The 22,578-nt window shown below is 36.4% G+C and overlaps 1 protein-coding gene across 8 annotated transcripts in view; it reads left to right on the top strand.

Annotated features, from left to right (window-relative positions):
- The window catches only part of CCSER1 (coiled-coil serine rich protein 1), a 615,878-nt gene that overhangs the window by 332,319 nt on the left and 260,981 nt on the right, over positions 1–22,578 (top strand). For all 8 annotated transcript variants that reach the window (XM_038134232.1, XM_038134233.1, XM_038134236.1 and 5 more), the window contains one exon: positions 3,831–3,914. In XM_038134232.1, coding sequence (XP_037990160.1) covers positions 3,831–3,914 — 84 coding nt within the window. The remainder of the gene's footprint in view (positions 1–3,830; positions 3,915–22,578) is intronic.

The following is a 22,578-nucleotide window of genomic DNA, read 5'->3' as shown; positions in this document are numbered from 1 at the left end:
TAAGTATTGTAAGGGCTCAAAAAAGCAAGAGACATATTTTGCAAATGTGCTCATGCCCACACTATAATTGGGCTTATTTTTCTAAACACAGGAATAGGTGAGTCAGGTATCTACTGGAATGTGGAGATAGCTAAGAGGCTGACTCCCACAGCCCCAGAGTATTCAAAGTGTATTTATAAAGCCCTACTTTATGAGGGAAATGTTTTTTTTTCTCCAGGTTAGTAAAATTTAGTGTACATTTAGAATACATTGAGTGCATGCTCTCCTAAAAGCAGGCCATCCTTTTCAAGTTATTTCTTCTTTAACATCTGTTGCTGTGACAATTCATTAGGAGGCAATACTGGGGTTTTGGGAGGTTTGGGTTTGGGTTTTTTCCTTGTTTTTTGTACTATAAATCCCCATCAGACTGTGTCTGCTATTCCTTATTCACCTTGAGAAGCTTTTCTCAAAAAATTGTTTGGTCTTTCCACAGCAGCTTTGCCCTGTATTATACTTCCTCAGAAGATAATGAAGCATTTCAGACCTCCTAAGGAGTAGAGATGATCCATTCCTGAATTCACACCATCAGATATACATTGCTGTTTACCCACAGACTAATGAAAAACACAGCATTCCACCAGTTTTTGCTGCCCTCCATACCTTTCCATAACATGCAATTTCTTTAATGTCATTCATGCAATCCTTCACTGAAATATTTCGGTTCTTGCAGGAGAAAAGGATTTTCTGAGCCTCTTCTCCTGCCATAGTCCCTCCAGAAAGTAACTACTGAAAGCTATTTTCAGTGTTTTGGTGATGTTTTTTTCCACAATATTTTTTATTCTGTTAGTGCTACATTCAGACAGGTGTCTGGGACATTGAAAATTGCCCACACCTTTTTGCAGTCAACTGCTTGACAATGTGCTTTCTTTCTTTTATTCACACTATTGCATTTGAAGAAAGATTGATGCCTCTGCAGATACTGTGCAGCAAAATGAGATTATAACATCCTAATTCTACTCTGCATTCAACAACAAACCGCTGTCTGCTGCTTCAAGAAGGCAGGGTTCTATTGTGTGTAGCAGTGACTTGGGAAGATGAGCACCATCAGTCCTTCCTCTTTCTTTCCCTTGCTCTGTATACCCAGCATGATGCCACATTTTATGGAAGATTCCTTGGATCACTTGGCTGTCTTGGCTGTGACCCCACTCCTTTGTGCCACCCCCCTCTACTCACTGCAGTGGCAGTAAAAGAAGCAGAAAAGGCCCTGATGCCGTGTGAGTGCTGCTTGGCAAAAACAAAATAATGCCTGTATTATCAACACTGCTTCCACACCAAATCTAACCTATAGTGCCATAAAAGCTGCTCTGAAGAAAGTTAACTGTACCTCAGCCAAAATCATTGCAGAGTCCAAACCTAAGGGTCTCAAGCATTGCAGAAGTTGCAGGGTGCTCTTTTACAAGGCTGCAGTGGTCTGTGCAGGAGTTGATAATGAGGGGCACTGATTTCCAAGCACCTTGTCCTGCTGGAAGGGTTAATCAGAGTTTTGTTCAAATAAGACAATGCAAGGGAAAAACTTTATCCCTACATGCATTTCTCCAAGCTCTAAGGGTAGTTATGGTCTAAATTTTATGAGACAATTGTTGCATGGAATGTGGCAGTTAAGTACCCAGAGAACTGTGCCGAGCAGGAGGGGTCCATTCCTTGCATGCGTGAGGAAGATCCAGCTGGGTATTTGACTGCTTTTTGCCAGGAGAAGTGCACTGTGGGGTTTTAAGTCTTTGGAAGCTCTGTGAGGCAGAATCTTCAAGCTCTCACTAGTCCAAGGGAGTTCTGCTTTGCCTCTTAGACAAAACCTAGTGCCAAAGCTCACTGCAAAAACTTTTCCTGCTGTGGTTGATGCACGATGTTACAGGCCTCACTGCTGTATTTGCTCACATATGCTTTCCAGAAGATATTTTTGTAATAGTCTTTATCTATGGGACCTTGATGTTTTTCTTTTTCCACTCTGTATTGTACTATTTTATTCTAAGTTAAAAAAGAGAAATTCAAAAGGTAGCAACAGTGTAAAACTGCCCTGACCAGAAGAACTCAGAACAGTTTAACAAAAATATGAGGTACCATAGCTAATGGTTGTTACCATAGCCGTTTGAGGTACCATAGCCATATTGTTTTTAAAACCATTCTGTTAAACAACAACCTCACTTTGATAAAATAATTCTTGCCGATACTTAAAACCATATTTTTAGAAGCAGATATTTTTGCTAACAGTAATGTTAAATGTGTACTAGTATCATACCCAGTGCTGCAGGCTGTATTCTGGGATGCGCTAAAATTTTATTTTCAGCTAATGTGCCTAAACATCAATCTGCCAGTAGATAGTAAAATGCTTCAATAGCATATAATAAGAAAAGTTCCATGAGTTTTTCCCTAGCAGAGATAGTGTGAGCTCTGGCTTTTTTATGAATTTGGATATTTCAGAAGATCTGTAATAGTACTGAAGTAGTGTGCAAGCGGCCAGAAACGGTGCAACACTTTCTCTTGCAGTTATTTTAAATATTTAGAATATTGATGTGTATGTGTCTTGTTTTTTCTTCCAATTCTGCTAGAGTGGATGATGAGCAATATAATTATTTGGAAAGAATATAATTGTTATCTTGTATGTGAGGAAAATGGGGTCACACTCTACTTTTCTTGTCCTGTATTTGTGGTTATTTGGATTTACAAACACGTTAGTAGTGGCAAAGTGCAAGTTTATCACACTTGTTATAACCTTTCAAACCGCTGAACTCAACACAATATGAATAATTTCTGCACTCTTATACTGCTATTAGCTGATAACTAGAGGTCCAATTTTTTATTTTCAGAATAAGTGCTGTGAATATACTACCAGATTGCTGAAAATTCTCTTGTCATATGGCTTGTGGTTTTCTGTTTTTTTTTTTTTTTGTTTGTTTGTTTGTTTCAATACTAGTACTCCAAATTTGTAAACTTCCCAAACTAAGTGTTTCCATGCTAGAAGCCTGTAAAAATAGAGTTGTTCTGTTACAGTTACGTAGCCAGCTAGTTGGCTGGTTAGTTTACCAGGTTTTTACTTTTCAACAGTTCAGTCTATTGTTTTGAATTTCTCCTCTGGGATGTTTATCAGAACAACACAGAAGTTGATATTTCTTCATCAAATATGATGTTGAGTCTTACATGAACTCATGAGATTTTCTGGAGACAGCTTGCAGCCTGCCTCCTGGGCATGGGTTTGGGTGCAGTTTTAGCTGTTAGGGTCACTTTCATGCAGGTCAAATGGAGTTGCAGAAGTTATTTCACTAAGTGGTAACTATAGTCTTTCCTCCCCCAGTTAATAGCAGAACTGCTGCTGTTTTAGCTGATGTGGGACAAAAGATGTTTGGATGGGGCGTGTGCTTTTCTTTTCCTGTGGATGTCTGTTGTGCTTTCTTTTTCATCTCTCCAAGATCAAGAGCTCTGCAGTAATGCTCTAAATTGATATTTCTCTAATGTTGTTTTGTATGATTAAAATTACAACATTTCATAGCTGTTTCTCAAATGAAAAGGAATGACCTGATAGGATCTTCAGTAAAAAGAGTTGAAAGATTCAGAAAACAATGAAATGGACTTCTGTTCAGGGAGCTATTCAAATTTCTGTGCAATGTTTTTGGATACATTAATTTCTTTATGCAGCAACTTAGGAAATGTTATTGAAAATACCACACATGACAAAGAAAAATTGAGTTTCATTATTTGAATGTAATTATCTCACACTATGTGAAACAGCCTTTTCTTGTCATGAGCTAAGTAGAAGTGTTAAGCCTATTATAACATCTCTTTTGATGTTTTTCTAGGATGGAATAAAAGATGAATGCTCAGTGCTGAAGCTGCAGCTGAAGGAGAGAGACGAACTCATAGCCCAGCTTCGTGAGGAGCTGGTAAGCAGGAGAAGCAATGGGTTTTTTTTTTCTGGGTGTTTTTGGGTTCATTTCCCTGATAATGTCACTCCAGGGCCAGATATGAAAGAAATACAATTTTGTACCTGCTACAGAATTACTAGCCTAAGGCTATGTTAACCATTCAGATAAACACTGATAACATTGACTGTGCTTTCCTAGGGAATTGTCAGCCTCTGAAGTGGCTACTGTCTAGGTCCGCTGCTTGTAAAAGTTTCTTTGGAGACATTGTGTTGACAGTTGTCTGATCAGAGGCAGATGAGCACAGCACTGTATGCATATGCTGGAAATCTTGATGGGCCATGCTCACGCTGGGTTAATTGTCAGTATTGCTCCCATGAGCTGCTTTTCACATCTATGAGATCCTTCAGTAGAAAAAGAAATAAGGTTTTTTCCTTCATAATAGATGTCTTTGCATAGAATAATAAATATTCTTACACTTGCTGAACCTTTACTTTGCATATGAGCTACTAATGCTTGGCTACACCTGCTTTAAGGATTGACAAAATTCATTCCAGCAACTGAAGCCAAATACATGATTCAATTGAAAAAAAACCTAAACATGTCAAAATGCATTTTATTATTTTGCTAACGCTGTGGTAACAGATTTTTAAGATTCCTTTTGTGATGGAATGTGGTTAAAGCATGGATATCTTCAATGTTTTCAAATAAATGAGAGGGAGTTTCCACCTCCTCTCTCCCTGCAGAGAAATCCCATAGGGTCAACACCTTCAGGAGGACATTCACACATATGTTGCTTCCACGAAAGCTGCAGCTGTGTGGGCACCTAAGATTTTGTTTAAGCACCCTTTGGGACAAGGGATTGTTTCCCTAATAAGATCTTAATTTACTGATCTACCTCAAGGGATTTTTGTGCCTTTCTGTCTTGTGCCTCTTGTGCCTAGCTCAGAACTTGAACAGAAGGTGTTCAGGTCCAGCTATTACTGCATTTTTTTCATACTCACTAAAAGCAGGAGTACTTTTATGCCAAATAACTTGAGTTTAAAGTTGCATGGGAAAAATGTAATCCTGCCCAAGAGTGAAATATTTCTTAGCCATATTAACATCTGCAAAATAAATACACATCATCAATATTCTTTGTTTTGTATTTCGCTACATTAAGAAATGATGTATTATGTAATTATTATCTAAAATTAAATGACAAAATGGGACGTAGGGTGCATCAAACTTCTGCACAATCCTGGAGCATTAATTCTATATCAGTCTAGTTCAAAACATATGTTATTTAATTGGTGGACAGTCTTGTCAGTGTAAAATTACCCTGTATTGATACAGGGAGCTGTAGCTCCTTTTCTGTTAACTGTTCTCAAAATTCATCTGTGTATACATCATTTGATGTAAAAAGATGAAGAAATCATTTGAAGAAAAAAAGACCCACGGGGAACTGTCTTAATAGACAAAAATTACAACTTCCCAGGGCCTTGAAATAAGGATTTCTGTATGATTGAAAGTATCATGGATTTGATCCGTGATTAATTGACTTCAGTTTTGATGCTCTATGACTTGTAAAGGGGGGTGCAGGTGAGATTCTTGAGACCATGTTTAGTAATTTGAAATTAAGCTTTGAAAGGACTCAGTAGATCTGATTTACTCCTAATTGAACTGACTAAAGCCAGGTTGGGAGGGGAACATTACAGAAACTATTTTGTTTCACTATGAAACCTAGAAAAAAATGAGTAGGAGCACCACAGGAAAAGAAGTGTTTGGTTTTTGTGATGTGGTTGTGGGTTTGTTGGTTGGTTTTTTTTTTTTGTGTGTGGCGGTGGTGTTGTTTTGAGTTGTTAAAGTAGAGTCATAGGTGTACTTTTTAAATCTCTACTGCATCTTCTGCAATACTATACATCCAGTGGCCTTTTTCTGGAGGTGCCCCGGATCCTACCACCATGGCACTTGATGAAGTGTGCTCCTGATTGTGTGAGATGCTCTTAGAAACATTTTTCAGTGTGCTCTTGAGGGAAAGTAAGCTGTCTTTCAGAGCTGTTAAAAATTAATTAAATCTGTAATGATTGCCTGGAAATTCTGATGTTTTCCTTGCTTACATAAAATCCACCAAAAATTGATGTGAAACATGCTTTAATATTCTGCAAATGCTGCATTGACTTACGTGCTTGTGAGACTGTAAACATTTGCAAAGTGAATGTTTACTAAAGTTAAGAGCAGTCATTTTTGGCTAATGAAACTGCACATATTTTCACAAAGCTAGCTGCAATTTATTACAGACATTGCACTTAATAGAAAACTAGAACTTTTGTTCTTGTGTCTTGGGGCAGCCCATGTTCCATTTGTCACTCTGAATATGGAAATGTAAAATTTGTAAATGCAACTTGCCTTTCTTGAAAGCATGGCATCCTGATGCTAATTCAGAAATAGCATTTAAAAATTTTTTTGAGTAGGAGTCAGTTTTGTGCTTTTTGAGAAGTACATGAAAATCTGTACCTCAGCATTCAAGTTGAATGTTTGCATGTAATGTAAAACCCTTGCTTAGTTGGTTTTACTGCAAAACTCTTCAACTAAGCCTAAGTGAACTTAAGGTCATTTTGGCTGTGTGGGAGCTTTTGCTTCTTGCTTTCCTCTAGATTTGCTAGACTTTCTAGTAGTTTTCCCCTCTGATTTTTTTTTTTCTAAATTTTAAATACTTTTTAAAAAGCATTTCTACCTCATTTGAATGCATTATGAAGGAGCTGAGCTAAGGAAAATGTCAATGGAGTGTGAGCTGATGAAGCTTCAGAACTTGCAGTTGTTACACAGCTTTTTAAGAGGTAAAAGGCTAAATACTAGAGAAATGTAAATGGGGGTTTAGATGCTCAGCTACAATACCCAGGTAGAAAGGATAAAATACAAGGAGCCATCACCTACCTCCTGATAAACAAAGAAGAACATAGTCTCTTACAGATTTTTTGTTTGTTCTCTTATTTAGAGAAATAACGATAGGTATGTAGGGAAGTGGAATTAATTTCTCCATGCTTCCATTATCTCCTGAAAAATGCTTGCTTCAGCAATGTCAGGTACCCAAACCTGCTCTAAAGATGCCTGGAAATAGTAAACCTCATCAGGAATTGAAAATTTGGGTTCAAACCATCCCTTTTCTCAAAACTGTACTCGTTTGTGAAAATATTATCCAGGTAATCAAATGATTCATATCCATTCTGCAGGGAATGTGCTCTTCTTTTCTCTTTTCTTCTTTTTTTCCCCCTAAAATAACCAAAATAAATAAACATCTTAGTTTTCTTTGGGCATGAAGATGTTTGAAACCTCAGCTGTCTCATACCGAGGTCTGCCTGCAACTGCATCTTTCCATATATTTTCCCAAATCGATCTTTTTCCACTGCAGTGTAAGCACTTAGAATGACTTTAAGCAGAAAATATTTTCATGCTATATTGGCAAAAATAACTGACTACTGTTTACAGTAACATTTATTCTATTGCTGTCATTGGTACAGCAGCATTCACGCTGAAAAATGAGAGTTAACACCATTATCCTTTCAACCTTGATTCCCTGTGTGACTTAAGTCGTGTGTTGTGCCACCAAAATGAAGAATGTAGTGAGGCAGCTGGAGCGGATTCTGAGTGGAACTGGAGGCAAAGTTAGGTCAGGAAATTAATCCCTCTTATAGCCCAGCTGTTGGGAATATTTTTCTGCCATGCAGGTGGCTCTTTATCAAATGCTAGAGTTTCTACATTTATGGAATAGCAAGGTACAGTGCCACCTAAATGGGCTTTACCTCAAGCTGCAGAAGTTACTGCTTTAGGGCCAGATACTCTGGAGTTAGCTCAACAAAATACAGGTGCCCTGTTTTTATTTTTTCAACTTTTTTTCTCATCTTTTCAAATCTTAAATAAGCTGTACCTCCCTGCCCAAAACTTAGGGTAAATGATTTGAGAGGGCATGAGACTTGTTCGGTGGTTTGGGGGGAGGGGATTGGTGGGTGATGGTTTTGGTGAGGAGTGATTTTTTTTTTTTTTTTTTTTTTTTTTTTTTTTTTGTATTTATTTGTTTAGTTGCTGTATCCTAAATACAGTGTATTCCTGGAGGGCAAGAATGATGGCAAGCTTAGCTGTTTTCTGTAGCTTGATTTCAATAATGGGCAATTAGCCAATTGCTCAGTTTTTGGAGTATGGTGAGGATCAGTACTTGTTACTCAGTTTTGAAGTGTAACAGAAAACTACTTAGGTGCATTTGAATCCTGCTGATGAACTATTTATGAAAAACACTTAGGTTAAGTGTAAAAATCACTTTAAAATGTAGTTATGCCGGTACAGATCCCTTGAATTTTACAGTCTTAACATTATAACTTGTTTTGGCAGGCAAAAAATGAGATTCAGATAAAAATGTCATGAATGCATGAGGAAAATATTTTTTTGAATTGTTGTGAAAAACAGACATTTTCTTTAGTCCAGGTTACTGTCTATATTTTAGAAACAGTTGTCCTTGAAATTTTAAAGAAGTTAAATAGTTCCCATTTGAAAAGGATAGTAGTCCTTATTTTTGGAAAAAATCTAGATTACTTTTTATGCTCATTACCCATTCACTTTACATTCTGTTGGTTTGTAGTATTATTTCATGTTGACTGTTTTTACAAGAGGGTTTTACAGACCCATGGATAATTTACTCAAGAACCAGCATTTCTAAGTAATTTCAAATCCTCTTTCCTCACCATATTTAGGAAAAATTAGGAGTAGAAAAGAAATAGATTTAGGTGTACTTAAACATTATTAAAATGTCAGGCATCTTCCCCCCTTTTTTGCAGGAGAAGTAATTGCATGTATTCTAGAAGAGGCTTATCTGAGCAGTAATTACTCTCTGAATCAGTTCCACAAGTCGCACATGGAGTGTGAAAATGGCAATATCCTATAACCCACAATGGGGATTAGGCTCCAACTCCTTGTCTACGCCAGTCCCTTGATGAAAAGCTGCCAGTCAGATAGCATCTTTAATATTCCTGGGCACTTGTAAAGGTAATACTGCATATGAGTTTAAGTTCCTACTACAAAACATTGTCATATCATGGCATTTGGCATAGATAGGAAAATATGTCACAAGCACGGAGTGTATTCCTGGTCTCACTGAGGCTCTGCTCTGGAGTACTTCATAAAAATAACACTGCAAAATGAACAGACCTGAAATACGGAATTTGTCAGAGCCTCCCTTGAGGCACAGTGCCAAGACTTGCCCTCCTTCAATAATAATGTGCTGCGTGTGCTTATCTTTGGCAGGAGTGTCACTTGTAGACAGCTGCCTTCATGAGATGTGCAATGTTTTACTGATGGGCCTTCTAGTATAAGCAGGCAATTCTGATCTGGCCTAAGGCCAAAATCTAGGAAAACTTTACTTTTTGTTCTATCTGAAGGACAAAATGTATGTCTCAATGTCACCTTTCCTTTTTTTAACTTAATTTTTTAAACTGATTTTTACTCAAGTGAAGATCTAAAGATAGCTGACAACACTTGAATTTTAGGACAAATGGAAGTGGCATCTTGGGGATGTGAGGGGAAGGAAGACTCTGTGTTACAATTCAGCTTTGTAGATGTTTTCCTTTGTAGGATGAAAGTTGGCTAAAAGTACTGAACTTCATTGTTGCTCTATTGTAAGTTGGTGATGTTAGATAAATTCTCAAAGAAGTCCTCAAGTTTGAGCTGGCATGCAAATGACTGCTGTCAGTATGATGTAATGAAATACTATTGCCTATGTGTGTTTATAAGAGAACAGAGAAAAGTAATGTTGCTTAAAAACAAATACAGGTGTGCTGGGAAACTTGTTTTGCTTCTAAAGATCAGCAGTTTCATTTCTATGACTTATCACCTTCAGTATGTTGCTAAAGGCATGTGTGTGACACATTTTTATTGTAATCATCTAATATGGATGACTTTCAGATTGATAAATGCATTATCCTCAGCTGATTCATTACTACAGTGTGTAATGAATCAACTTTTAGTGTTGTTTATTCCAATAATTAATTTTCTGATTGGGGAAATAATTTTGCTCTTCATGATGTGGGGATATCTGTCTGTGCAGTTTGTTATGGATCTGATATAAAAATAATATTTTGTTTAGTTTCTCTTTTGTCCCCTCAATCTTAGTTTAGTGTCTTGTCCAGTGTTCTTTGCCATAGCTGAGCATAATTCACAGAACTGTCTGTACATATGCACAAGTATAGCAACCATCACAAATGAAGAATCATCTACGTTTCAATAACAAAATATAATTTTTCTTTGCATGCTACTGAAGATTTTTAAGGAAGAGTATAATGCAGTGTTCATCTCAGTGAATATTTTTTTTTTCATTCACTCTTAGTATATTCCAGAATTTAGACATCAAATATTTTTGTCTGTAAACAGCGCAGTGTTCACACATGAGAAATTTTAGGAAAAAAAAAAAATTGAAAATACTTTGGATGCTAGGACTGAGAACCTGTTCTTAAGACACCAAAAAGCTGAACTGCAGTATCTGTCCTTTCGTAAAAGGAGTAAACTAACAGTAAATTAGTTACGTCAAAGTTTTTCTAACATCTAACATTGCTTCTCAGAGACTGACTCTGTAGATTCTCTCCAAGTTTTGAATATTTTTGTTGTTCCATTACTCTATTTCAGTTTGTTATTTGAAATGCACAAGATTTAAGAGATGCAACAAAGAATCCATTTCAAATTCTGTTTCAAAGACTGGGCACTTTCTCACTGAAAATGCCTTCAGTACTTTGACATCATGAATATTGCAGGGTTCAAAGGATGCTCAAACGCTTGCTCAGGTGCTCTGCCTTCTTTGAAACACATTCTTTAGTGATTTTAAGCTCTCTTCAGAGCTGGGGCGTGTATGTGGTGTTTTAGTAGAACTTCACAGAAAAGTTCTGATTCATACCTACTTCGTCCATGTGAGGTTTTAGCTCTGAAATGGGGAAAGTTGCCCCTTCCAGTTTTTGGAGAGCAAAAATGCCCTTTGCCATAGCTGTTTTCCATGGTTTGGAGAAGTGAATTAAGTAGAATAAAGTACTACTGAACTTGTAGATTTGAGTAGCTAATTATTATACTGCAGGCCCTCTCACATCTCTGTTATTAGCCTGTGATGGCTGGAACTGATATGGGGGCTGGAGAGCTGCTGAACAGATAAATGTCTTTTTTAATTTAAAATCAGAATAGCGATCTTAGAACAGGAGGTAGGTTTTGGTCTCAGTGTCAAGCCTCTTTCTTCCATCCAGGTCTTTAATGCTCCCCTTGGATTCTTTCTTCTGCTGTTCTGATTTCCTGCATCTTTCTTCATCTTTTGAAATACTCTTCCCCTCTTTCTATAGAAACCACACACAGTCTGCACATCTTGTAATGTCCTGTGCATGTTTTATCAATTCTTTATCCAGAAACTTATTGATGCCCACTTCTGGTTTTTGGGTGGAGATGTTTTTCAAACTTAGGCCTTTGTAGTGCTGCACAGCTGTAATATTTTTGGCTCTGATGAGATTTTGTCAGTATCCCAGTGCAACAAGAAGGCAATGGGCTCTGTAGCCAATCTTTTAGAAATTGCCTGCTGATTACCCTGTACTTAGGCTGAGTGGTGAGATAGGCAGTGGGCTGTACAAATGCCCTTCATTGCCCTGCAGGGAGGAGGCAGACTGAAGAGCTGTAGTGCATTCATGCCAAATGGTAGTAAAAACTCCCATGGGGGTTATCATGAATACAAAAGTGTGTTACAAGACTATGGACAGAAGCCTGAGTAGTGTCCTAGGAGAGAGCTAGCTTGCAAATTTCTGCTTCATTGTTAAGCTGTTTCCAAAAATTATTGCTCAAGTAGTCTCATTTCCTGTTTTGTTTCTTCTGATAGTTTAATGAAAGAACATTTTATATTCCTTTGTATCTTGATTAGTGTATGGTCATTATCAAAAAAATCAAATAAAAAACCAATCTTACTGACTTTTTGCCACATATTACAGTTAAATTACAAGGAGAAAATAAGGTACTTAATATTAAGTCAACCTAATCTCACTCGTACATTTATTTGGTTTGTCTGTGTACTCAGTACTCAATTCTGACTATTTTTTTCATTAGATTGGTCTGTATAGCTAGGAAAATAAAAGCAATGAACTGTTTCCTAATATTCTTTGTTGACTTCAGAATATAGAGTGAAAATACATCTTTTTTTGGCTTGATTGGTGAGGTTTTTTCCAGAGCTGTTCTTCATGAATAATTCAGTACATTTGAAATGTACTTAACGTATTTTAGCGTTTTCTGGTAATAATGGAAGACATTTATCTTACACTTCCCAATTTGACTTACAGATGATATTGTTTTTCTCAAAGGGAGCTCTTGTGATTTGCCAGAAGAGTAATAGAGTTTGCAGGCTATGGTATTTATCAGAATTCACGATTATTAACATTGGGATTTATAAAACCAGACTTTCTCCAAGTGTTATATTTGTGTTTCAGCTTACAAATGAGGGTTGCACTCAGCTATGCTGGTTGAGAAATAGGATGCTGTATTATTATGACTTCAGAAAAAACAAGTGGAGCTGTTGTGCTCGTAGTATGGTGATGAGAAGGAATAAAGATAAACTGTGTAAACTTACACCTGTCTGGTGGGGCTGCTTGCAGTGGATCTCAAGTTAATAGGCTGGAAAAATAAAAAGTGGTGCAATTAAAGGATGATCTAAAGCAGCTGAACAACTTGTTCTAATTTTTTAGCTGGACTGTGTGCTCATCATACTGCTTTCAAGGGCAGGGTGATGGGCTCTGAATGGAAGGGTGGTATAGAGAGGACAGAATTTTTGGATTGTCCCTGAATAGATACCTTTGAAGAACACTGCAAATGGAGGCATGATTAGAAAATTGCTGTGCAAATAAATAGAAATTGCTGTGCAAAGGATCCTCATTTAGCCAGTATGATTAAGAAAGCTTTGAGCTTTGACCATTTTCTGCAATTTTTAGAGTTCATCTTGTTGCATCTTCTTCAGTTCATGGAAATGGAATTCAGTACTTAATGGACAAAGATATTTGCTTTCTTTTGTCACTCCAGTTCAGAACCCCTGGGGGGGATGAGGCTATAGAGAAAAAGCTGATGAACCACAAGTAGCCTAAGACATCTTCTCTAGTACTGTTTTGTCTTTATTTGTCAAATCACAATTAGGAATGTGTATCTGTTTGTCTTGACTTTAACTTAAAAATTGATGGGCCATTCTGCTTAGCCAGCAAAATTAAAGAAGTATCTTGGCAGAGAGCTTTTTTCCACCTACTTTATTCTGCAGAAAACCAGATTTTTGTAATCATGTAAGCAGATTGAGGGGGAGGGAGACGGAGTGACAAAACTACTCCTTAAATTCTAAGGTGACAATTAAGTGGGAAGTGCAGTTGTTCTTAACCTGTAGGGAATCAGGAAGCTTCAGGTTGTGTGCATGCCTGTTTGTCAGCAGAGAAAGAATCCTAAAAGTGTGACCAAAAAAAGATTATGACTTGGAAATTTCTTAGAATCAGTAATTAAACAGATCTGTAGAATTTTTATCTTACTTCCATTTCAGCTTTATTCTTCTTTTTAAAATAATTTTGATAATTTTTTAACTTTATTATTCAGGAGTTATTTAAACCTTCCATACACATGAAGGCCCTAACTTCATGGGAGACTGTTCTGATAAGGAATATGTAGAATTTGGCCTGAGAAATATTAGAAACAGCAAAGGCCTGGCAGTGACCATGTTGCCAGAGATGTATTGATACAGGCAGGGGTTTTTCGTTTTGGTTTTGTTATGTTTTGGTTGTTTTTTGGGGTTTTTTTGGGTTTTTTTTTTTTTTTTTTTTTTTTTTTTTTTTCAGTAATTAGATTTTAAAGAAAAAAAAAAAAAACAAGGTGTGGGAAAATGTTTTTCTTGTCAAGGGCAGTATAAAGCTAAAATAGATGAAATGATGGCATACAAGTGGGTATGGGTGATTACAGCTCAGAATTTGAGTACTGCATGGAACTATGTATCAGATGAGCACCAGGTGCACCAACTAGATGTTGCTATGCTTTGTCTCAGTAAGAACAGGATACAATTCTCCATAATTACTCTTTCTTCCTCAGATAAGGTATTGAAGGCATATAGATGCCTATTCAGAACAGACTTTTCACTTTCTTTTTCCACAGCTTTGACCAAGATAGTTTATAAAATTTGTTGTCATAGCTTTTTTTTTTTTTTTTGCCATTTTATTCAGTATGCATAAATAGGCATGCAAGCACTGCTCAAAAAAAAAAACTTTGTAATGGTTATGTGCCGCTGTTCTAATTTCTTTGTCTCCTTCTTTTGCACGGAATGTTTGTAGTTTAATTATTTTCTGACTTGGTATAATATAATTAATAGAAAGGACATCCCAGGCTAATGGACTTCATCAAGACAAATAAGTTTGTTTAGTAGGCTGAGGAATCTATTCATCTCTCCCTGGAGAACTGCTCCCTAGGTAGCTGCTACTACACAAGAGGAGGGGTTTGTGTAGGTGACCTCTGGAATGCTTTTCAGGCTTTTATGTCCACTTACGCTGCTGTACACTGCAAATGTCAACATAAAATGTTGACGGAAGTTTGCTCATTTAGTTTGCTGATCATCTCTTCACAGCTGTGTTGTACCATACATCAAACCTATGGGACAGCATCTTTAAAGGGCTCTTACTGGCTACAGGAGTTTAGCTCTGTGAATGCTGTAGTGGTTCTTGATCAGCTTTCTTAGTAATTACATCAGGCTGCAGAATTAGAAATGTTTATTGGTGAAAAATGTTAGAGAAGTGTCAAACCTCGTTACTTGACATTTCATCATGGTTTTGAGTTTTCTTTTAGTTGAGTTCTCATAAGCATTAGCATCCCTCTTTGTGTTTTGTGGTGCTGGAGTCCTTGTACCTGTATGGAATCATGTGAATAAATAAAACATAGAATATTTGAGAGCCCAGTAATGTTGCTAGTTTCCCACTGGGAATTGGGTGCAGTAGCTCCTGAATTGTACTATAAATAGTATTATATTTTTCAGAAGGCATGGGAGTAGAATTCTATGCTTGTGATTAATTAATGCTATTGAAATAATCACATACAAGGAGACATCTTTCACACCTCATCTGGATTTATGCTAAAATAATTGAAAGTATCCCTCCTGCCTTTATCTGTGAAACATCTGCTTTGGTTTTTCATATGTAATTATTGTGAGAGATTTGCATGGGCAGGCTTATGCATGGTTCTTTACTGTTAAAAGTAGAAAAATGTGTTTATTAATCCCAGCTGTCAGCCATACATCAACATGCATGTTTGGCTTTATTCCTGTTGTGTCTGCCTTGAAAATAAATGCACAAACATGTTGATGGCATCCCGTTCATGTCTTAGGGTTACAGCCAGGTAATCTCTTATTCCACTGGAGTAGTAACTGAAGTGATAATTCAGCCTTTTTCTCGTTCACTTGTGCCAGCCCAAAGTAGCTGTTGTCTGTTTGTTACGCAAGGTTGGGAAGTGCCTTAAATCATGCCTTAAAGCTCTCATGTGGAGGCTTCATTTCTGGCAACTGTCTTTGTTTGCATTAATACCCACATATGTTGTTTAGCAGAGGCAAAAAGTCTTAAAAAAAACCAAAACAAATTCCAAGTGAGATCTTGTCTGCCATAAGCACAATTAAGCCATTTTATCATGTTAAAAAAAAAATGTATTTATGACTTACGTTTTTTTCTGCAAGACATCAATGTGAAATAAGGGGAAAGAAAGCTCTGATTTCTCATAGAGCATTTCTCATGCTCATGGTGATTTATTTGTCAATAAAGGCCTTTAGTGGGCATGTGTAAGTGTTAGCTACATGATGTGCTGATGGGCCGTGCTGATTTACATCAAGTCCTGTCATTGTAAGCCTAGAGGGGAAAGTTGTAAATATCCATTTCGTAAGAGAATGATAGAATGGTTCATTTCCTTAACATGCTTTTAGTGGACAGGTGTATTAATGTAGCACCTCACATGTAAAGATTGTTGGCAACTTACCTTGCCATTGATTAAATCAGGTTGTGCCTTTTGATTTAAAGATGATTTGTGCACTGCATTGGAATCAGAAGAGTGCAAGAAAGGCCGGTGTTAACAAAGGTGACTGCTTCCCTTCATGATTTATGTTGTGACCTCCTTAATTAAATAACCAAAAAGAACAAAGTATTATTTTTAACATCAGGATCAAAATGAAGAAAGGAAAGAGTTGACAGTACCATATGCTATCCCACACGTACACCCACACACCCACACAGCCTTATCTCAATAGAAAATTGAAAGTCTTTCTAAAGCAAAATTGCTTCTTTCTAAAGCAAACTTGCAAAATTGCAAGTTTTTCATGGACTTCATGTGATAAAAACAAAACAAGAAAATAACTTTAAAAATAATTCTTTTTGTTTTCTGAGACCTTTCTGGTTTATAGTAGCTAAAGGACACAATCAGAGCTGCAAGAGTGCAATCTCAAAATCAACCAGAATGGTTCCCTGTTAGGGAAGATTTGAAAAACTTGTGTGCTAGAGTACTATAGAAAATCTCATTTTCACAAGGTCAGCTGTTGGAGGTGATTGTTACTGTTCTTTTCATTCAGCTGCTGTGAATCCTGTAATATTTTTTGCCCACACGAGGAATCAGAAATGTATTAAAACATGTCTTAGCTTTAATGAAGCATTGGTAGGAAATGGTTTTGAGAGGGCTTTAGACACTAGCATCAGCTTTAAGGAGTATTTCAAGTGTTTTGGGAGAAAAAAAGAAAAAAAAAAAAAGGTTTTATGGGTTTTACCAAAGCAGAATTATGTTAGCCTTGACCAAGGAGTTACCAAAAGGTTGTATATGATGTGAATTTTGGTCTTGTGAGAAGAAAACACTGCTGTTGCTGCAGACTCTCTTGGTGATGAAATAGTAGAGTTAGATACGTATTTAAGTCTACTCTGCCTGGAGGAGATATACCAAGAACAGAAGAAAGAATGCTGGTGTTCTTTGATATCTCCTACTTTTCTTGGTCATCCAAAGGGAGATTATCCTAACAGAACTAAATTATTCTCTTCAATACTTTGGTAAACCACAATTTCATTGTCAAAAAAAAAAGGCATTTTCTTTTCGTGCAGAGACGATTAAAGCATAACCAGCAGTGTACAGTTTCATAGTTTAATAGGACATTTTTTGTAAATATATAGATTATAGTGTGATAAGCACCTAGAGAGCTATGAAGGTAGCTTTTAAAGAGAGATATGTAACATAGTGTTGCAGAGGCTTAAAACAGTACATTACCCTTTAGGCTTTAGAGGATGGGCTTCCAAATGATCATCTGAGAACTCCCTACAGTCTATTGAACACAGGTTTTTGTTTGTTTTTTTTTATTTGTTCCTAAAGTATGGCTGAATATATAGTGCCATGCAGGCCATAGTTAAAATATTTTTAAAAATTATGAACTCAATTTAAATAACTGTGGGGTCCTCTCTTCATCAGGAGTAAAAATTCAGCAGTTTAAGGCTTTCTGCGTGCAGTTCCACCAAAGATTAATCATTTTTTGCAGGTTACTTCTGAAAATGAAAAGTTTTTTTTTTTACTTCGTGTTGTTAGGATACTGGAATTACAACAAATTTTTCTGCAACTTCCTATGTAGTGCTTAATTTTTATTAAAGATAATGTTGGCTTGGTTGTTAGTTTTAGGGTTTTGGAAGAGCTTGTTTTAGTTTCAGATAGTGATAGTAAGTATTGATGCTTTTATGGGTCTCCTTTAAAAAGCCATTCATAATGAACCAAACTTCCTTTTTTTTTTTTTTTTTCCCTTCTTTTTTGAGTCAGTTTGTTGGTTTTTTTTTTTTTTTGTTGTTGTTTTTTTTTTTTTTTTTATGGAGTTTTGTAACATGTCTGGGTGTATGTACGCACATGTGCCAGTAAGCACTAAAGATGTTATTGGGTATTTGAAAAAAGCACCATGACATGATCTTAGTGTTTTGAAGGGTTTTTTTTTTCTCTAGGAAGTGACTGAAATTCACATAAATGCCATGTTTTTCTGCTTTTTTGGTGGCTGTGAGTCCTTTAAAGATGGACAGATTTTATGTGGACCAATCATTATTTCTCCCTTTCAATGCCTAAACAGTTCATAAAAATCCTGCTATTCCCATTCTTGTAGCATTCATGCCAATGTGATGTCTTCAGTGTAGGTCTAAAGAAAGAATGAGTTTTTGAAAGCAGGGTGATAGCATAAAATTTTGCACTTTATCAATGAAGCAGTACAGAATTCATTTAATAATCTCTGATTATCTCTTAATGTTTCATCATATTGAAAACCTCTGCAGTTCTACAATTTCAGGCAAGCAGATACCAGTCACTTAGAGAAGTTGATGTCAGTTGATGTCAATTTCTCTTAGGTTTGATTAGATCAGATTTCTCCCATGTGGTTACGGTTACAAAGAAACTAAATTTGCTGGGGAAGAGGTATGTGCTTTATTTTTAGGTGATTGTTTAGCCTTGCTCACATTAAACTCAATTTCCTGTAGAGATATCTCTTTTCTCTCCCTGGGTGTTGTGTACATTTCCCCTAAATATATTGATTAAAACATCCTTTGTATCCCTATTATGTTTATTGCTCCAAAAAGTTCAAAGACATCATCTGATTTCCATATTTACATGAAATTATGCTCACTTCCAGAATTGAAAATGTGTTGAGTATGTTGCTCTACAGAATGAATTTTAAATCTCTGCATTCATATTTTAAGCAAAAAATAATGGAGAACACTCCAAACATTAAAACCAAAGCTTTGAATAGGTTTATTAAACTTGGATAACTTGGTCTTCATCTCATGGCTCCTAAAGAGGTTTTTTGACAGTGTGGCTCTTAGTGCATTATCCACAGCTTTGGAATGAGAGGTCAAACCCTAGGAAGGTTATGATATATCCTTGACCACTCTCTCAAGCATTAGAACCTTAAATTATGGAGAAAGTGAAATCACTTTTGTGTTAGTAGTGAACAGGATAGCTATTTCCTAGATGCTGTGCATGTCTCTTCTAAGTCCTTAGCGATAAGGAGTGGAAGACTCAGTGTTTTGGGAAGTGCTTCTGAACAAAGTCACTTCTCACATGGGTTACTTACACTGGCATAATTCTGATATTTTTGAAGTGCCGTTATGAGAAGTTTTAACAAAAACTTGGCAAGAAAATTTAACAAAATCTTCAAAAATGTCCTTTGGGTAAGACCTTTCATCTCCCAGGGTTCTGCAGTTCTTCATGTCAGACTACTTGTGTGGTTACAAGTTGTTTCTTTTTATAAAAAAGTTGAGGGATTTTGTAAGTTTTTTCCCTTAATCTGAAGTGAATTCCAAAATGTTATAGGATTATTTTTTATGCTATGCAGGATTAGTAATTGCCTGTTTGTTCCCAGGCTACAAGAGTGGTTATAAAGGCATTATCACTACATAGTGCTTTTCTCAGTTCTGTTTTTTGAAGCTGATTGTTACAGTCCTTCATTGAAACAACTTTGAATGAAAACATAAATGGATGCCATAATATTTTACTGGAAGATTGAAAAAGGTATCTGTGTGACATGTAGTACTTGATATTAACCACTATCACAAGCAGAAAGTCTGATTTTTGAATTGACCTTAAATTGGAATCTGTTCATGTCGATTGATATTAAATAGATACAGGGGTCCTAAATTACTGCAAAAAATGAGTTGATGGGGTAGAAAATTGTCTTTCCATTAAGTGAGATTTTCCTCTAAGCCACCTGTTACAAAACAGAGCTGGCCCTCCTCACTGTTGCAGTTTTGTTTAATATGTGAAGCATAAGACGGTTGCTTTGAGGTTACTAATGTATTTCTTTTTCTTTATTTGAGTGGGAAGCAGCTGTTTTGAAAGCTTTAAATGGACTATTTCATTAAGAGTGAATATTACCAGGATGTCCCTATACTTTGGTCAAACTCCCTGAGCTGAAGGGCCATGATTATGGAGTTAAGAATAGCAAGAGCATTAGAGTATAATCTAAGTCTTCCTGCGTTGTGCTGATCTACTCAGCTGGTGCAGTCACTTTAAGTCCAATCAGATGTGTTTTGCAATATAGAGGTGGCTGTTGCTTTGAAAATTTGTTGTGCTCCTACAGTTTTCTTGGTTAAAATCATGAAGTGCAATTTTATGTGATGGAAGTCCTGGTTAGGTTCTGTTCACCGCTGCTCAAAAGCTGTTATGCCAGCTGAGATTGCTCTGTGAGCAATGCAGCATTCCTAGCAGAGTTTATTTGTGGCACTGTGAGCATGCAGAGATCTCTAAAGAGTTAGGTCTGAAAGATGGAGCAATCTACAGCCTCTGTCCTGAGGAATCAGTTGGCTCTGTCAAGGTATTCTATACATTTTTCAATTACTCTGTTAAGGATTTACCTGATGATGGACGTTTAATTAATTACCAAGTGCTATCATTAGTAGGGTCAAACTGATTTTTCGAGGGAGGTACTTCAATATCTCCTTTTTTTCCTGTGAGGATAACAAAGTTACTGCCGTGTAGGACAGTCTATAAGATCATAAATGAGAGAAAAATGTACTTTGCCACTGAGATGTTAGTACAGATGTGTAGAAACACACTGACGTTATTGAGCTGTATTTTCTGGGTACATTATTTTCTCACATCTCCGTAACTCTGGTTCCATTTTATACTGTGAAGGGAAATAATTTTATTATTCAGGGATGCATTATCATGGAGCCAGCAAAATGCCTGCTTTGTAACACACAAAAGGGAACATTTTGCTACAGTGGCTTATTTTTCTTCTGAAGTGGAAGCACCTACTTCCAAACACACATTCATTATATATTAAAAGTAAAATTTCATTTTCATTAGGCTACATATGAGGTACTGTCTTCCAGATGAACAGCCTAACACACTGACATCTTTAAAATGACTATTTTTACCATATTAAACCAAAATGGTGCTTTTGATATTCTCATTTAATGACTTCAATGATCCAACTTTATTAAAAAATTGGAGCTATTATTTGATTCAGTTTTCAAAAGCATTAGTGGTGATGTCAGTATGTAAAGGTGTATCCAAACTCTTAAGACACTGACAGAGTCAAATGTATGCAGAAACTCTTCTTTATAATAAACTGGAGAAGAGCCTGTAGCTGAAAAGTTAGGCAGGGTGTAAGCAATTCTGTACCATCCTTTGGGTTTCTTACTGCTGCAGCAAAGCATTTGAGCATTATGTGTGATTTAAATACTTAGGGATTTTTTAAAGTGAGTTGAATTATTCATGATCTTAAAATTAGGCATGTGTTTAAATGCTTGGCCAAAAAGTGAGGCTTTAATTTTTCTAAAGTTTCATTGGGAGCTGTATTGCCTGTTCCATTGTAATGCTTGTGGATTTCTCTGTAAGGCCATAAAAATATAAGAGCATAAGAACATTCATTTATTTCCAAAACTATGAGAATCATCATCCATTGGTTCAGCTGAACTGTTTGTTTCATACCAAGTCATATCTCTTAAGAGTAGTCAGTAGCAGATGTCTTGGGAAAGATATTACACTGCTGGTTTGCTAATAAAGCTTTGCTAATAATTTTCTGTCTTTGAGCAGTTGAGTTGAGTTTTATTTTATGTCTTATTAACACTGATGGCGTTTTTTCCTTCTCCAATTCCACTAAATAAGTTTCTAAAATAATCTACATTTTCCGCATCCACAATATGTTGTATCTGTGAGAGGCATTATTTAGCAACATAGAATAACAGAATATCACCAAGTTGGAAGATAAAAAGAAGAAAAAAAAATAGATTTGTACTAACTAATTCATTTTTCAATTTTTTGAGCATAATAGAATTAAATATTAACAAAATGCATTTACATAAATATTGCTGAGGTGTTAATATTTTATAAGCAGTATAAAAATTTAATTAGTTAATTCATTTTGGATCCTTTTATCTAATACACTAGATGAAGATATTTATTTACATACATATACAAATGTTTTGAATATTACTTTATATTCCTACCCCAAATCCATCAATATTCAACATGACTAATTTGTGTCACTTTCCATTTCCTTGCTTCCCTTAATGCAGAAATAAGAAACTAACCCTGGCTCCGTGGGTACTAATGGGTACTTATTATGTACTAATAAGTCTCATAAGTATTCATATAATAAATAAATTCTAAGTCTTCCTTCAGATCTGTGGATGAGAATAAAATCTGTACATCAGGATCAGCAATTCCCTGTGATACAGCTCTCATAGGCTGATGAGGCTGTGGCTGTGCCGTTAAATTGGGCTTGGAAGTGTCTGTGATCCTTTAGCATGGCACTATTGGCTGCGTAAACCCAATACAGCTGATAAGGAATTTGTGACTTCTGTTGCTCTCTCCCTCAGAAGCTTGTGGAGGTCTCCTGTGCAGTCCCTGGCAGAGCAGGGAGCGCATTCCTGCTCCTTTCCAGAGCCTTTTTGTTTTCCCTGAACTATGGAAAAACAAAGTGTGGCAAGCTTCGCATCCTTGTCCTCATGAACAATAGGTTCCCTCTGTCTTTGCCGTGTGTGTGTTTGCTGAGCCAGAGGTGCAGTGGCTTGCAAGTGAATGACTTGATGTCTGGAAGGACTGTTAAGCCATGGAAATGAAACTAAACAGAAAGACAGTGCTTTTCTTTAAAAAACATTTCCATACCCATAAAACTGTAGTCTTCCTCGTAATTATAAAGTAATTT

Source organism: Motacilla alba, chromosome 4 (assembly GCF_015832195.1).
Source record: "Motacilla alba alba isolate MOTALB_02 chromosome 4, Motacilla_alba_V1.0_pri, whole genome shotgun sequence".
NCBI lineage: Eukaryota > Metazoa > Chordata > Aves > Passeriformes > Motacillidae > Motacilla > Motacilla alba.
Note: the sequence above shows the minus strand (reverse complement) of the source record. Positions and strands in the feature narration are given on the sequence as shown.